This window comes from Leucoraja erinacea, chromosome 27 (assembly GCF_028641065.1).
Source record: "Leucoraja erinacea ecotype New England chromosome 27, Leri_hhj_1, whole genome shotgun sequence".
In the NCBI taxonomy this organism is placed as follows: Eukaryota; Metazoa; Chordata; class Chondrichthyes; order Rajiformes; family Rajidae; genus Leucoraja; species Leucoraja erinaceus.
Genome location: NC_073403.1, coordinates 5340673 through 5357796, shown reverse-complemented (window position 1 = coordinate 5357796; position 17124 = coordinate 5340673). Strand labels below are relative to the sequence as shown.

General features: G+C 43.1%; 1 protein-coding gene and 1 long non-coding RNA gene across 2 annotated transcripts; one reads left to right on the top strand and one right to left on the bottom strand.

The window, feature by feature from the left end:
* The first annotated feature begins 346 nt into the window (after positions 1-346).
* LOC129710130 (uncharacterized) lies at positions 347-3506 on the top strand. Its single transcript, XR_008725640.1, has 3 exons — positions 347-1093; positions 1538-2222; positions 3021-3506. It is a non-coding gene; the product is annotated as an uncharacterized LOC129710130 (long non-coding RNA).
* A 9714-nt stretch (positions 3507-13220) lies between these two features.
* On the bottom strand, positions 13221-15148 carry hoxb4a (homeobox B4a). The gene is made up of 2 exons (XM_055656873.1): positions 14019-15148; positions 13221-13682 (listed from the first exon to the last, which is right to left on the bottom strand). The coding sequence occupies exons 1-2, from the start codon at positions 14425-14427 to the stop codon at positions 13357-13359; spliced, it is 735 nt and encodes a 244-aa protein (XP_055512848.1). The 5' UTR covers positions 14428-15148; the 3' UTR covers positions 13221-13356.
* Between the last annotated feature and the right edge of the window lie 1976 nt (positions 15149-17124).

Genomic DNA, 17124 nt, shown 5'->3' with positions numbered 1-17124 from the left:
CTCCTCTCTCTCCCCTCTCTCTCTCCTCTCTCTCTCTCTCTCTCTCCCCGCTCTCCTCTCTCTCCTCTCTCTCTCTCCTTCTCTCTCTCTCTCTCTCTCTCTCTCTCTCTCTCTCTCCCTCTCTCTCTCTCTCTCTCTCTCCCTCTCTCTCTCTCTCTCTCCCCCTCTCCCTCCCTCCCCCCCTCTCCCTCCCCCCCCCCCCCCCTCTCTCTCTCTCTCTCTCTCTCTCCCTTTCTCTCTATCGCCAGCTTTCTCTGCAAAAGTTAACCAGAGTTAGATTTTGGAGCCAACCTCTGCCTGATTTCGATTAAATGCGATAACGCCCCCCCTCCCCTCCCCATCCCACTCTGCCTTGTAGATCGTCTGTGGTGGTGGGCCTGGTTTACACCCACGCCTAGAGAATAATGACTGCAAAACTAAACGCCTTATTTATTCTTAACAAGCAAGGAATTAGTTCACAGCAGTCCCCGCTCCACAGCAAAGTGGTCCTAGTCCCGATACAAAATAAGCAACAGGTTTCTGATTCAAGGAAGTCTGATTAGCCCATAATGGTTACATTTAACCTTTTAGCCGGATAAAAGCAGATTTATGTTAGCATAAATCACACAGTAACTTCTGGAACTCGTGTAGTTTGTGCAACATCTATTCCAGCTCGATTAAGTAATATGTATCGGACTCTCAGCTTTGTGAATATGCACCACTTGATGAGATTACTAACAACTTTGAAGTTACAGCGTGTTAATGTTTTATAGGCACTGGGACAAGTTAGGCATTTAATTTGGGACCGTATTGTTTAAAAAAATGTGTTTAAAAAAAATCTTCATCAAAAGAATGAAGCATTGAAACATTTTCTCCCCATGATGGTGAATATCAACTCTGTAGACCATGTGACTTGATGTACATTGGCACGGTTCCAAATGTACCTTTTCATCTGACCTATTAATGCATAACTTGTGTTGAATGTGCCATTTGACCTGTGACTCAGTGACGTGCTCCCAGGCAGTTTGTGCCTCTGCCACTTTAACTGCAGCCTCTACTTTGCAAAGAGCCCTGGAGTTAACGGGAACCTCGACATAATGTGTCCCGAATAAAGGTATTGGGTTCAGTTAACGGGAAAGCTGTTTTCTTTTTCGGGGGGGTGGGGGGAGAGGGGGGTTGAGAACGTCTCGGTGGGTCATAGACCGATCAATAAGTTTACTGTACAACCAGAACACAAGATCTTTGATCTACCAACCCAAACGGACTTGCAGTGACAAACTCTCTCCTTAAGTTGCTGGAAATGTTTGTCAAACTGAGCAGCGCGAAGGAGTTAATATTTAATAACGAATATAAAGCTTGTCTCGCAAGAGGAGTATTTCGGTCTGACCTTAAGAATACTTCTCTGCGTTGGCATTTCATAGGCAAAAAAAATCTAGCCAAAGACAACGCGGGTTTTCCAATTTCGGGGAATTTCCACGCTAGAAAATGTCCTGCGTTGTGAAACAGTTAGAATTGCTTATGAGCCAAAAACGATAAAATTCAATTTGATTATTTCTAGATCAATTCTAACGCCTGCAGTTCAAACTACCTTCCCTCGCGTATCAAACGCTGCCTACATTTTCATTTTGCTGGAGGCTGCCTGCCCTCAACGTATAAAATGATTTGTTGCGAAGAGGGGAGAGGAATTTAATGCAGAGCAATTTTCTACTAACATCAAATTCCACCTTATCGCTGCTCGTCTAGCTGGCAACAAACGCCCGAGGAAATGGAAGGCTGGTAAACCATTTTTCCGTTTAACAAAATGCTGTACGCCCGTGAATTAGACAACAAGGGGCGACTTTTTGTCATTCTTGTTTTAAGGAAGCGCGCCTTTTGCCAGTGACAACCAACAATTCTGTTGCATTCTAAAAACAATGATGACTATGACCTGAATAGTCTTCGGTGAAAAAGGGAAATTGCTTCCAGATGGAATAAAAATAAATATGTGATGTGTTCAAAATTTTTTTTTTATATAAGTGGTCCATAGTATGTTTTCCTCTTTCAAAGTTTCAATTAAAAAGGCGGGGAATTGAGCTTCCAGTGGAAGAAAATGCTATGGGACTTTAAAAAGTCACGAGTACAATAGTTACATACTCTTTACTCGGGTCATAAATCATGTTTGCATTCATCTTGAGGATAACACGCTATCTAAAATGCTTTTGAAGCCTCTTCTCCGATCTCAGAGGTGTCAAGAACCATCAAAGGTAAACTCAAAACAAACGTTTTTAACTGTTCGTAAGATCTATCGGAAGTTTGGGGAGGAAAGTGGGTTTTTGAAGAAATCTGCACTTTTTGAGGGGAGGGACGGGTGGGGGTGAGAGAGAAACCGCGATAATCTGTTATACACAAAAAAAGTCACCAATAGTTCATGGAAACTATCCCGCCCCCCCCCCCCCCCCCCCCCCCCTCTCCCACGCCCCCCCTCTCCCACCACCCCCCTCTCCCTCTCCCCCCCACCCTCCTCTCCCTCTCCCTCTCTCTCTCCCCTCTCTCTCCCTCTCTCTCTCTCTCTCCCCTCTCTCTCCTCTCTCGCTCTCTCTCTCTCTCTCTCTCTCTCTCTCTCTCTCTCTCTCTCTCTCTCTCTCTCTCTCCCCCCTCCCCTCCCTCTCTCTCTCTCCCTCTCTCCCTCTCTCCCTCTCTCTCTCCTCTCTCTCTCTCTCTCTCTCTCTCTCTCTCTCTCTCTCTCTCTCCCCCTCTCTCTCTCTCTCTCTCTCTCTCTCTCTCTCTCTCTCTCTCTCTCTCTCTCTCTCTCTCTCTCTCTCTCTCTCTCTCTCCCTCCCTCACCCTCTCTCTCTCTCTCTCTCTCCCTCTCCTCCTCTCTCTCTCTCTCTCTCTCTTTCACTCGGGTCAGGCAGCGACCACTAATTACATCGACACTGGAATTGATGAGGAATTGCAGATGGAAAACGGTCAAACGGCGGGGTTTTTTTTGGCTCGTTTACCTATTGGATCTTTAGCATGGAACTTGGAAAGTGATCCATGAATTTGATGTCTGCTCATAGATGACGGGGCTTAGCTTAGCTACATCACCTCCACCGCCTCACCGCGCCCCGTGCCTACACCCACCCCTGCCTCGGGGGCAGAAAACGTGGATTTGTCTCTAAAGAAACATTTGGGAAAATCTCAAGAGAGTCACAGGAAGAAGTATTGGTTCGCCGGATGAATAGCAAATTCCACCTGCAACTGGCCGATCAACAAAACCTCGACGTTTGACCACTGCAGAGGATTAATCCGTTTTGTGATGTCGAAAAAGAAAATTAAAAAATAATATCCTGCTATAAATTCAACGAGATTTTTTTTTTTTAAATCGGCCGCTGGCAACGAAGACAAACGAAGATGACAAACTTGTAAAAGGAAGGCAAAATAAGACCGTGAGTTGGCGTATCTACTGGGGACTGGGTGGATTCTGGATATTATTGTCAAATGAGTCAGCGGTTTTCACAGGGACCTTCGCCGAGTTCCTTCACTTACATACCGACCAAGCTAAATATAAATATAAAAGTGAGAAAAGAGAATTAAAGGGGGGGGGGGGGGGGGGGAGAAGGAAGACGCATAGAGGAGGAGAAGAATGAAGAGGAATGAGGGATGGACAGCGAGGAAGTCAGAGGGAGTTAAACACAGACATTGTTAGCCACTGAATACATCTTTGAGTTGGACCATATAAATTCCCTAACAAAGTCAATGTGATTTAAAAAATGGTTAATATCACTGTTTTCAACCAAATAAACCTCAAATCTCTGTGGACTGTGAAACGGGGGGGGGGGGGGGGGTGGGGGTGGGGGGGGGGGGGGGTGTGGGGGTGGGTGGGTGGGGGGGGGGGGGGGGGGGGGGGGGGGGGGGGGGGGGGGGGGGGGGGGGGGGGGGGGGGGGGAGGGGGGGGGGGGGGGGGGGGGGGGAGGAGGGGGGAGGGAGGAGGGGGGGGGGGTGCACAGAAAATATGGAAACAAATATTGTCTTCTGGGCGAAATGAAGCCCTCGTTGAACAACAAAACACACACACACACCGCCGGCGTTACAGGAGAAATATTACCATTCAAGTGAATTATATCTGAAAATTAGTTTCGTTTGTTGTTATCAGAGAGAGGTGAGGGGTTAGAGTTATTGCATTTTCACTTTTCTAATAGCTGGGTCTAGGGAGCGCAGAGCCGCGCCGATATAATTGATTGCCTTGTCTTTACTGGAGCTAATTTGATAGGTTATTGAGATGCGCTGGAACAGCACGGCTTGGAGAGCCAGTCACACCACAGGGCAGCCCAAAATGCACAATCTTTGACGAGCCTTTTTTTTTTTTAACCACGTGTGAGTTTACGATGAGGGTAACATTGTCTGAGATTTTTTTTTTTTTTTTTTACAAATACGAGCTACTCTGCTGACAAATAACACAAACTTTAAATTTAAAAAAAGAACTAGCAACGGAATTGGACCCGCATTCTAACATTTGTGATCCCATCATCTGGTCTCCACTGCTCCACCCGTTAAAATGGTATCAATTGAATATAATGTTGCCGTGATATTCGTGGACAAGGGTTAGGTTTCTCTATCAGCAGTTGTGATACATAAACGGCGGCGCGTTCAAGGATTACAAGTGTGTCTATTCTAACTGGCGGTTCATATTGCTACTTAGTTATTGCCATATACACATCTAATGTCACCCTTGCCAATATTTGCAGGGTGCCCATGGTTGCGATACAGTTCTCCCAGATTAAAAAAAAAAACCCTAACTTTTCATCAAATAGGCGGGCACAGCCCAGTTAAGTATATTAAAGTCAAAAACGCATGATTTATTCTGCGGGGGATAATTAAGTGTACATTAAGTAATCATCGGATGAGAGCTACAGTTACCTCTCCAGATGTATAGGGACTTTTTCTTTGTTGCACTCCCTGATACGTCAGGGATTCATTAAAATGCTTTTACTTAAATTATCCGTTCATTTCAATAGTATTAACCCCCTGGCGGACGGCTTGAATAAAGGGAGCAAGATATTCAAGAAACACAATGATAAAACTATTTCACAAATTCAGCCAATTACCGGTAGAGGCAATGGGAGAGAGAGGAGTCCGGAATTACATTTTTAAAACAATTTCCCTTCGAGTTTGTTGCTCTCTCAAAGAGTGACATGTGATCTGTGGAAGGAATTCGCAGACGCGTCAATAAACAATGCAACAACATCTAAAGGCAAAAATATTGGTCAATATATTGGCAAGTCTTTGTTCAGCAATAGTAATGTCATCTGCGTGTTGGGATTGTTCAAATGTATTGGTGTTACTGTCTCCCCCCCCCCCCCTCCCCTATCGCTACTCGCAGAAATGCTAACAAAGCTTTTAGGAGGGGCATTTACCTAGTTAAATCGACAGAGCAATGTCGGGGTCGCTAGCCGAAGTGAGGAACGGTCTAACAACTTTATTAATAGAACGGCCTTGAATCCTTGATCATTTCAGAATATCAAAGCGTAGCTTCCCTTCCCAGCATCGCTCTCAGCGCTTGTGAACGAACATTGTGCCATTCGTGTGTTGAGGGCACCAAGTCACGTTATTTTATTTTTCCATTTTGGGGGCTCGGAGTTATCAACTAATATAGCCTCAATTGAATCCGGGGTCAAGCTTGCAAAGACATTTACACGTCTTCGCTATGGAACCTAAGCAATATCCAATTGTGTTTCAATATCGATTTACTAATGTCTCTCCCCTCTTTATTTTCTCAGGAGCCTGTTTTTTTTTTTGTTTTTTTTTTGCCAAATGGGGAGACGCCGACATTCTGAAGGCCTGTCCATCATAGAGCAACTATTTTCGGGTTTTTTTTGTTTCCTTATGTACATACTCATAAGTGTTATCCAGAGGCACACACACAAAAAACATGCTGGAGAAACTCAGCGGGTGCGGCAGCATCTATGGAGCGAAGGAAATAGGCAACGTCCTCCGCTCCATGCAAAGAGTTGAACAATCTTTCACTATAGGAAATAGGCAACGTTTCGGGCCGAAACCCTTCCGGGTTTCGGCCCGAAACGTTGCCTATTTCCTTCGCTCCATCGATGCTGCTGCACCCACTGAGTTTCTCCAGCATTTTCCTGTGTGCCTTCGATTTTCCAGCATCTGCAGTTCCTTCTTAAACTCTTAAACAGTATTATCCAGAGAGCGGAGTTGCATATTATGTATCCTGGTTTGTAAAAAAAATGGGCTTTACCTGTATCTATGTGTAAATGTTTACATGTATAAATATGTTTATGTGTTGGAGAGAAAATATGTGTGTGGTGTGTGTGTGTGTGTATGTGTGTGTGTGGGGGGGGGGGGGGTTGAAGTAGAGAATAAAACACAGACAACGTATGTTATGTATGCTCCACTAAATCATAACCAAACTCTCCATTTATTCAAAGCATATGGATTTGCCCCCACATAGTTATTGTCTGTCATTGACTTCAGCTCCTGTACATTAAACAATTGAACAGTGGAAAATGAATTTGTTTTTTTATTTTAATTTCGTTGAAGCAGCAGACACAATGGGCACAGACAACCAAGAGTCCTGCGTAATTGTCAAAACAAACAATTATGGACACTTCAGATCATCATAATTAAAAAAAACCCATCATTAAATATCCCTCAATAAGAGAAATATTGCCATTCAGTTGACAGATAGTGATATTTTCAGACACACGCGCGGGTTTCAGCACTGATGTTCCTTGCCTGTTGCAACCATTAATATTTAATATTCATTGAGTTATTCTAATTTTACTACATAAAGGTTTGCACTAACGACCGGTGTTAAATGTTACGCTGCTATTAATGGCTTCAACTTGACTGGCTGGCGTCCAACCACGGAATGAAAGGCGCTGGGTGTTGTGGAAGTCTCTTAGTCTGTGCTCATTTACAAAATTGGGTTCTGCAATTCATTTGTGGTCACCCAAAGCACCTCCTTTACTGGGCTCTTAGTGCAATAAGGGGTTGTGTTTTTAAAAAAGAAATTCATACAAACTATCCATAATTGGTAATCACGGATGCTGTAATTCAAGACCTCCAGCTATAGCTTTCATATTATCCTCTGATCTATTGCTACAAATGGCCAGCAATAATCAACTCTGGGGAGAGGATTCCAACCTTCCCCATTCCTGAATATCATCACTTGCACATCATTCTCAAAAGAGCATGATTTATCACACAGCCGAACATAAACAACACACAGCTTACACACAATGGCATCCATAGTGCTGCTGACATATTTCGCAATAAATCAAGAAAGCCAGAAGAAGGAAAAAAAAACATTCCCACAAAAAAAAAAAAAAAATCAATGAAAACGGGGAAATAAACAAACATACCACCGTGGAAAATTGAAAAATAGGAGGATAGGCACTATTTGTCAAATGTTATGACAGTCTAAATAACACACATAATATTTACATAGAGAGACACGAGGCAGTGCAGCTGTGTACTTACAATAATCCAGCCTAAGGTGTGACTCTCCTCTCAAATTGTTTTTATTTCAGCCTCTCTCTCTCTAGTTATAGGCTTGTTTTTAAAAGGACAGTAGATTTTCACGTCAGACACCGGGAGACCGTGCCGGCGATTTACCGCCGAATACATATCTATTCTGCAACAGCTGCATTAATTATTTAATGAATCACGTGACCGAGGGGGGAAGGGGGGTTTTCAGATTCATACTCCAAGGAGATGCCTGACCTTCCATTGGGGAGTGCAAAGAAATTCTTTCATATGTATCCACACTTTTATTTTTGTACTCAAATGTTGTATTCGTCCATTCTTAATGGTTGCCGTTACAAAATGCAAACGGGGCTCAGAGAATTCATTGCATACCTGGAACTAGATGCTAGTGATATTCTGATGACTTATTTGGAGACAATTCGTCGCACTCACAATCTAAGTGCGACTTTTTTTTTTATTTTTATTTTTTTTTTTACGATACCTTTGTGATCTAGTCCTTGCAAATTTGACCGCGGAACCCAGGGCAACTCTTAACTCAGCCTGAATCATTTCGCCACGTTTCCTCGTGTTGACCGACTAACTTATCCCTCATTGTCCATTTCACCTCCTCTCGGCTGCTTCTCTGACGCACCGTCGTTTCTCTTATTACTTTTCAAACGATATTTATTACTACTAAATACATTCCTTCCCCTGAATATATTACTTCCACTATCCGCTGGCTGCAGAAGGCAAGAAAATTACCTCGACCAGTTAACGGATGGTTATTTTATTTAAAAAAAGATGATTCGCAATTCTGATATGGACATTATTTGCTTCAAATCTCTATGCAGGGTCAGAGTATCTATTATTATCAGAGGGGTATCTATACGGTCCTGCTACGAGCAGCAATTTAAAACAATTCTATAATCCTGGTGAGAAACATGCCCCGAGAATACAATTTAACACAGTTCTGTCTAACGTTGTCATTCAGTTTTCGCTCTGTGGGTGCTTCTTGAAATGAAGGCCAGCGATCTAAATTGCGGGAGGATTCTCAACAATGGCACGGAGGATTATTTCGTTCTACGTTTCAAAATAATCGATGTGATATCGTCTATACTATCACCTGGCGCTCCGCCTTTGTTTGCACCAGATCTCATGGTAAAATGATGGGATATAATCCTCAAATATCTCATCCGGAATGTTAATTCTTGCTATAGTGGTTAGAAACATTTAAGGCCTTAAGCAATAGGGAATAATGTACAGCAGGTTACAACAAAACCACTACAGTACATTGATCAATAAAAGCAGCGAGGGGCGGGGACTTCTGGCTCAACAAAGAAAATATCATTCATTTCAGTATCTATTTTTAAATACCCATTTCCAATCGGTTTCTAAATTCAATGGCGAATTACTTTTCCATTTCCAACCATTCACTTGTGTCTCTGCGTTCCAGATAAAACGGCAATGTTTGCTGAACAGTTCGGCTACAGAATTTAATAAAGTTACAGAAACTGGACTTCTCTTTCAAATGTTCCCAACAACAACCGCTTGGTGAATAGCGAAGGACAGGCGTTTGTTTTATATCCAGTTTTATGGAAACATCGTTTGAATTATAGCTTCTGTGGGTCCACTTCGGAAATAATAAGCAATAGTGAATCTCTAATTCATCGTGATGGGGGACATCTCTCTCTCTCTCCTCTCCTCCGATCTTCTCTATCCCTCATCCTCCCTCTCTCCCCCCTCTCTCTCCCTCTCTCGCTCTGTGTCTTTCTCTCCTCTCTCTCCCACTCTCTCTCTCCCTCTTCTCTCTCTCCCTCTCTCTCTCCCCCTCTCTCTCTCTCTCTCCCTCTCTCACTCCATCTCCCTTTCTTCCTCCCGGTCTTTCCCTCTCTCTCTCTCCTCCAGAACAAGCCCCTGAAATCGATCCCCTTTAATGAGTCTGACTCCCTCCTCCCTCCTCGCATTCACCCCTCTCCCCCCTCTCTCTCCCCCTCCCACACAATATACCATCCCTCTCTCTCTCTCTCTCTCTCTCCCTCTCTCTCTCTCTCTCTCTCTCTCTCTCTCTCTCTCTCTCTCTCTCTCTCTCTCTCTCTTCCCCTCTCTCTCTCTCTCTCTCTCTCTCTCTCTCTCTCTCTCTCTCTCTCTCTCTCTCTCTCTCTCTCTCTCTCTCCCTCGCTCTCTCTCTCTCTCTCTCTCTCTCTCTCTCTCTCTCTCTCTCGCTCTCTCTCTCTCTTTCTCTCACCCTCTCTCTCTCTCTCTCTACTCTCCTCTCTCTCTCTCTCTCTCTCTCTCTCTCTCTCTCTCTCTCTCTCTCTCTCTCTCTCTCTCTCTCTCTCTCTCTCTCTCTCTCTCTCTCTCTCTCTCTCTCTCTCTCTCTCTCTCTCTCTCTCTCTCTCTACCCTCTCTCTCGGGCACACTCTCTGTCTCTCCCTTAATGCCTCTCCAGCTCACGTTATTTCCCTATCACTGATCAAACAACATTCAAAGACAAGTAAGCTAAACCAGGAAGCAAAACACACAAGCGAATATTAAAACTGCCTGCCTGGTCTATACAAATGTCGCCGAATTGAAGAGGAGAATGGTGCCCAGCGCAATGGATGATATTCTGTACATTGAGGAGTCTTGGATCTTTGGATCACATTCTGATTACAAATGGGAAATACGCCTCTCCCCACAACATCCACGTACTTCTCATTGAATATAAAAACAGGGACTTGAAAACAAACATTGTGATTATCTACCTTATGTAAGATGAAAGCAATTGCACACAAGACGACCCTAACTGCACGGTTACTTTTTTTTTTCAGCGACAGAGCACAGATTTTCTGTGGACTGAACGAGGAGTAACCCTGGAGGTTTTTTTTAAAATCCTTTAGCATTGAGAATGTTCAGATAGAACAGAGTCATGTCTTAAAGGTCAAGGGTTTCAGGGGTCAGACTGCTAGTATAAAAACAGCTAATCGCAGAGAAAAGTTGTCCTTTGCTTGAACCCTTTCGGCCGTCCAGTTGACTAACAGACGCCCTGACTTTATTCTGTCCGATTCATATATATGTTTAAAACATCACACAGAGAGAAAACAACAACCACGCCATCTCTAGCAGCAGCTGATTTCTGGCCGCTGTATTTACTACATTTTCCAAGAGGCACACAGCGAACAGCGTTCACATCTTACTGTCAAAGGGGACAACAAAGCAATCTCGTTTTGTTTGACGTTACCTTTCGTTTCGCTATTTTCCATTTTCCAGATCTGAGCACTTTCTCGATTTTTAATCATGGCTGAGAGGAAATCTTCCGGTGTAACTGAGAATTTCAAGGCACTGCCTACATTTTTAAAGTACCTTCCTGGTCGAACATCACTTTTCTCTGGGACGAGCCTTCCAGATTTGCTGTTGAGCAACAATGGGAGAAGTATTTAAAGAAAGCAAGTGATTAATGATTTCAACTTAATTCCCGCATTTCTAGAAACCTCTCCGCGTACAAATAATGCCTGTGAACTTTAGTTGTATAGCTTGCATTCAGAAGCGCTGGCAGCAGTCAGGCGGGAGAGTGTGGGGCTGACTTGCCTCTTATCAGTGTCTATGAATAGAGAAAGCAGAATAGCTCTTGCTGAGATTCAATGAATAATTCTTATATTATTAACTAAAGCAATTAATCCGCAGTGTACTTGAAAACTGTGTCCCCCCCCCCCCCCCCCGAAAATGTTATATTTGGAAATATTACACTTCAGTTTCTTGCCACCCCCGGGAAACACAAAAAACACATACATTGGTTAGTGAGAATCTTCTCATATAAACGACAGATTGTAAATCCTGCAGTTGTCTCCCAAGGCAAAATGTGTTCTTATTAAATCGAACTTTTTTTGTGTGTGTGTGTCCTTCCCCCCCCTACAATTGGACGTGCGAATTCCCTTTAATGTGAGGTTTGCACCGTGTAACACTTTAGCCTGTGAACGGTAATTAGAAAAGGACACATCGCAATGTGGTCAGGTCAATGATGTTGCGTTTGAAAGAGATGAGAGGGGGGGGGGGGGGGGGGGGGGGGGGGGGGCTTTTGCAGGATGAGATGTGGGGGGGGGGGGGGTAGGATTGGGGGTTATTATCGCACCCTGCAGTGGGGAGTCTGCAAAATGTGTATTTTGCAACAGCATTTGTAAAATCGCAAGTCTGAAGCAGAGCAGATGCATCAAAGATCCGAGGCCTTGAATGAATCATCCAAATGGCTGATATTAATATAGAAAAATGTGTGGTACCTTGATATATATTCCAGTTAGCTTTTCCTTTTTGGTTTGTGCTGCATTTTCAGACCCCAAGTTTGCATGCGCAATGTGTTATACGAAAGAAAATTAAAATTAATACGGAGCTTCATCTGACAAAAGAGGTCATTCATCTTCTTGATTATCTATTTGGTTGTCAAAGATTGAACCATTGCACTGCCCAATCCCTTTCTAACACACAGACACACACACACACACACACACGCACAAAGGAAAAATGCTAAGAGGCTCTGTGTACAAATGACAGACCTGCGCTTAACGTACAAGGTTGCAAAATAAAATTTAAAAAAAAGTATCGGATCGATACAATCAAGAGCCAACAGACGAGAACATACATGACTTAACAGCAATTTTCACAGATGTCACCATTACATTATTGGCAGGCGCATACACCTCTAACAATGTTACAATAAGCATTGTGTAAATTTTTGCGATGTATCTACTTCGATATCTTTTTCTTACTAAATCAATGAGCCTTTGTTATCACACACAGGCCAACTCACGCAAGCAGATGATGTTAAGGAATACCACAGTCATGATATCGGGTCATATGGAGCGTGGCAATAATTTATCCAGCAGACTAGGCAAAGATAAACAAAAGAAAAGATGGGCCTTGAAAAAAATTTATTTCAGTTATCACTATTTACACGTATTTTGGTCTGAACGAGAGTCGACACATGTAGACAATGCAAGGACATAAGACTGCTAACGAAATACAATCTCCTTTGGGCCCGAACGATGCAGCCTACTAAAACTTCATATTTTGGAATGCCATAAACGGCGACGATGACGTTAAAAACAGTTTATCTAACTAGCTTTCCACTTTGTCTCCCCCCCCGCCCCGCCCGCGAAAGCACATAGTGATAATACCGAGGCCAGAGGCAAATATTGTATCGTGGCTGCACAAGTCACATGCAACATTTTAAGAATCACTTTAAATAACTTTGCTGACATAATTTATAGCTACATATGATTTTTTTTTTTTTTACACGTTTGTTTGTTTTTAAAGTCCAACGACATACATTTCTTTTTTTATTGGCACCGGAAGAGATATATTTGGGATCAAAAACGTCTGAAGACATGGAGTTCAGATCAGTGCAATATTCCAAAGGAAATAGCCATTTTTTCTTTTCTTCTTGTAAACCCCTTTGGAAAATGGCTCCAAGCTTAAAACACAAGGGGCATCTTGCCGAACCGTTTCAACATTCTTGCCGCAAAGTTTGTGGGTTTGTTTTTTTTGTGTGTTTGAATAAAAGACTGTTTGTCAACGCAAGTTGATGAAACGGACCCTCATTTATTAAAGTGTTCCTTTGCTGTCGAGGTAATAGTGGGCAGAGAGTTCATCCTTTGTATCACCAAGTAAACCTGACAAATGGGGAGACTTTGGCGTGATTAAAGATGAAACGAAAAGACATCTTTGCCAATCTCTTCTGAAAACTGCAACCTACAATATTACGGGAGGGGGTGGGGTGGGGGGTGGGGGGGGGGGGGAGGGTGGAGGGGGTAGAGGGGGTCAGAGAGAAGTTGGCAAAAAATCAGAGTATTTACAGTTTAGGCTCTGCCATTATAAATAACCTTCAGTCCTTCAAGTTAACATCCTATGCTTGTGCCTGCGCGCATCTACCAGTTTCACTCGCAAAAAGGGCAGCAGCTATAACGTGGCCGATTGTCCACTTGGCTCCTGGTTCTGAGAGCTTCCTTGCGACTGATGATTTGCAGAGGACGATGAGCCTGCAGTAGTGGTAGACCTGATCTTGGTATTTGGCAACTTGTGGTCCTTTTTCCATTTCATTCGCCTGTTTTGGAACCATATTTTTATCTGTCGTTCCGACAGGCAAAGTGAATGGGCTATTTCGACCCTGCGTCGCCGAGTGAGGTACCGGTTAAAATGGAACTCCTTCTCCAGCTCCAGAACCTGCTGCCTCGTGTAAGCAGTGCGGGAGCGTTTGGATTCCCCTCCTTTGCAATTAGGATTCACTGAACAAAAAGCAACAACACAGAAATAACTGACTGAACACCACGCATCTTACAAGGAATAAGCGCTAAGAAAAAAAAACACTTAAAACTAAGCAACAGTAAAAGAGAGGAAAAAAAATGTAAAAAAACTTCACTACTGTCATTAACTGCCTTTCAAAGAGATCCGAGCGCCCTGAACACAACACATCAAAGGCGCATGGCTAGAAGTGCAATTCTACTGCAATAAACATTTATGGAGGCTGTGATTACTGACCTCCAGATAGGCGATCGTAAATCTAAAGAATAGCTATTTACAATGGGTGGAATAGATTCCGGGCTTTCAGGCAAGCGACTCACCGGAGTTTATATGTAATTTCTTCATCCATGGATAAACCACAGGCTCCTTAGAACAAGCAGTGTTTTGGTTGCTGAAGTTCTGGCTACAAGAGGGCGGTGGGCTTGGAGACACCGAGACACACTGGTGGCCATGCTTGGCTAAGTGGTCCTGAAGGCCGGCCTGCGACTGGACGTGACCCTTAGGCGCCACGGCTTGCTCGCCCGAGCCCTGCAGCTTACTGCAAGACGAGTAGGGCTGGTCACTCTGGTACGCTGACCGCGGGTACATCGCCTCATGTTGGAACCCTGGCTCCCGTGCCCGGGTATAGTAATCCGGAGAATGGCTTGGTAGGTAACTGTTCTGTGAATACTCTTCACACGGTGGGAATTTAGGGTCCACATAGTTAGAGTTAATCAAAAACGAACTCATGACCTTTAATATCTGAAATGCAAAATAACTCAAAAAATTTTCTAACCCAGCCGTTTTTTCCTGTTCCCTGAGCCCTCCTACTTCCCTGGCAAGTGAACAAAGTTAGGCGCTCATGTGACGCAGCCAGCCAATGGTAAGGTCGGTTCGATTCCCGGATAAGGAAATAGAATTGAATGCCGAATGTTCCTAAGCTTGTCCTGGAAACAGTTTTTAGATTACTGATGTTGAATGTGTACCTTTTGTAAATTCATGAAACTTAGCAAGTTGCCGAATAGGCGTATCTTGTCTCAAGGCCGTTAAATGCGTTTAAAAATCGGGAAATTCTGTCTACGCTGCGTGTATTAATGTTTGTAGCCACCCCCCAAACGCTGCACAGAATAATCCATTCAATTTTACTAAATGCATAAAAAGTGAGATTGTATCCGCTCAGAATCTATCTGTAACTCGCAAATCCTCTTGTAATGGCGATGCTAACGCCTTTGCGGCGATCGGGGAGGGGGGAAGGTGTCCTGGCTGGCAAAGATAAATCGGACTGCTTCGGATCAATAGAAAATTCATCAACTAATTCTGGGCACCAAAAAATCTACAAATTACATTGAGCAGCTCATTAGACGGGCGATTTTCACCAAGAACACCCCCTGTTAAAACGACCCCGCTCGATCCACACTCAAAAATATGTGCAGTTATAACCAAGGGGAAAAATGAACAGGTGAGAACAGAATCCAAGTCTAAACGAAGTTACCCACGTTCGGTTAAAAAGCACCATCGCAAATTGCGGAGAGGCTGTTGAGGCACGATCATCTCGATATCACATTGAATGACTTTCGTTGTCTTAAATTAAAAACGTCCCAACATATTGTCCTGGAACAGCAACATGCTGTCATTTAGGATGTAATCCTGCTTGTGAATTTCAGAGATGAACTCAGATTTGACACAGATGCCTTTGATGGTTTATTTGGCACAATAGACATAGAATTGAAGGGAAAAGGTACAAATAGCTGGAACTAAAATCCATTTGGAGAAATCTCACAGATTTATAATGTTTTGTGGGTTACACAGGGAAAATATATATGAGTCCCGGCTTCCGAGATAGCTGATATCTAATTCTTAACCAATCTTTTCAATCCGACCATTTCTAAACGGAGGAATGTGCGGGATTATCGAAATAGGTAACACTTACATTCCATATTTCAATGACGTAACCAATGCAAGGCGAGTGCTTAGAATTCTTGCAACAAGAGTGGGGGGTGGAAAGGAGGAAAAAACAAGGACTGCCCGCCATTACAGGGAGCAATCTCACCCGCAGAACCAGGTAGATAAACACCATCCCTCGATTTTTATTTATTTAGATAGATTATCGATTTGTAGAAAGAAGATTCTCGGCGTAAGCATATTCTTCCGTCGTCCGGGTGAATGTTGTAGTGTTTGTATCGACTACATACTCCCCTAGATACGAATTTGTGACCACGACATTGTCAACACAAATTCGGATCTACAGGGTATATATAGAGGACATACATATTTGCAGCATTTTTTGTAGCCCAATGACGTTCAAGAACTTCCATGTAAATGTACACACGTACACACTACAGCACTAAGTGTATAGATGTATGTTAAGGCATATATTTGTGTCGCCACAACCTGAGACAGGATCCGTTTCTATGTTGTCTTTCAGTGATTGAAGCGCAGTCTATGTATATGTTTTGAACATCGAAATGTCAGCTGGATAATTTTGTACACACGTGGCAACAACTTTAATTAATTCTGAACAAATCTATCTGCAAGATTCTCCCAAACAATCCCCTGTCTGGGCCGACTCCGAACAATCCTACCGGCGGCCACTCTTGTGTTTGTATCAAACAGTTTGGACAAGGAGGCAAAGTCATGTATTACTTTTCATGGGGGGGGGAAAAAAGTTAGCTTATTGCTTATTAAAGACAAACAAAATCGTAATATTCATGCCACAACAATGGAAATGTTTAAACCCAGCGGCAACCTAAATCTCAAACATCAAGACAGTGAGCAAAACCGTGCATTTTCCCACCCATGATAAATTATGGCAAAAGAACAAACGTGACTGCTGTATTTGTGTGATTTATAATTGTGTGGCATGTGGCCCAAGTAGTGAGAACTAAACGGCCAACTAAAGTGACCTCTGTACTTCTCCAGATAGCAAATTGTGTGATTTCTCCCCGCGAATTTGACGTTGACCATAAATTGTCTCCAAAATTACATCTTTTTAAAATCTGTGCCAATCTAAATTTATTTACGACGGAGAAATACCAATTGGACCGAATACAAAACATTTATTTTACAGATAGTGGCAATGTTGTTTACGACATGCAAACTGTAGCATAGGAACTGATATCCGGATGGTTGCAATAAAACATGAAAAGCCTGCGGAGATCTACTTGGCGCGCCCATCGCATATGAAAAGAGTTCATGACTTTAAAATAAAAACTTCCTCCACACGGGTCTAACAGCAATAATGTTGATATGCAGCTTTAAAATGCAATTTTATGTAATTTATTTTTCGGCCAACATCCATGACTCATTCTTTTTTTTTTAAACAGAACTGTGACTGCAGTTCAAAAAGTAAGCATGCAAGCTTTTTTTTCAAAAGAACCTTTTTATAAAAGATAAACCCAGTGCTTTGTTGAACCCGCTGTAATAAAAATGTCGACGTTTCGGAAGTTT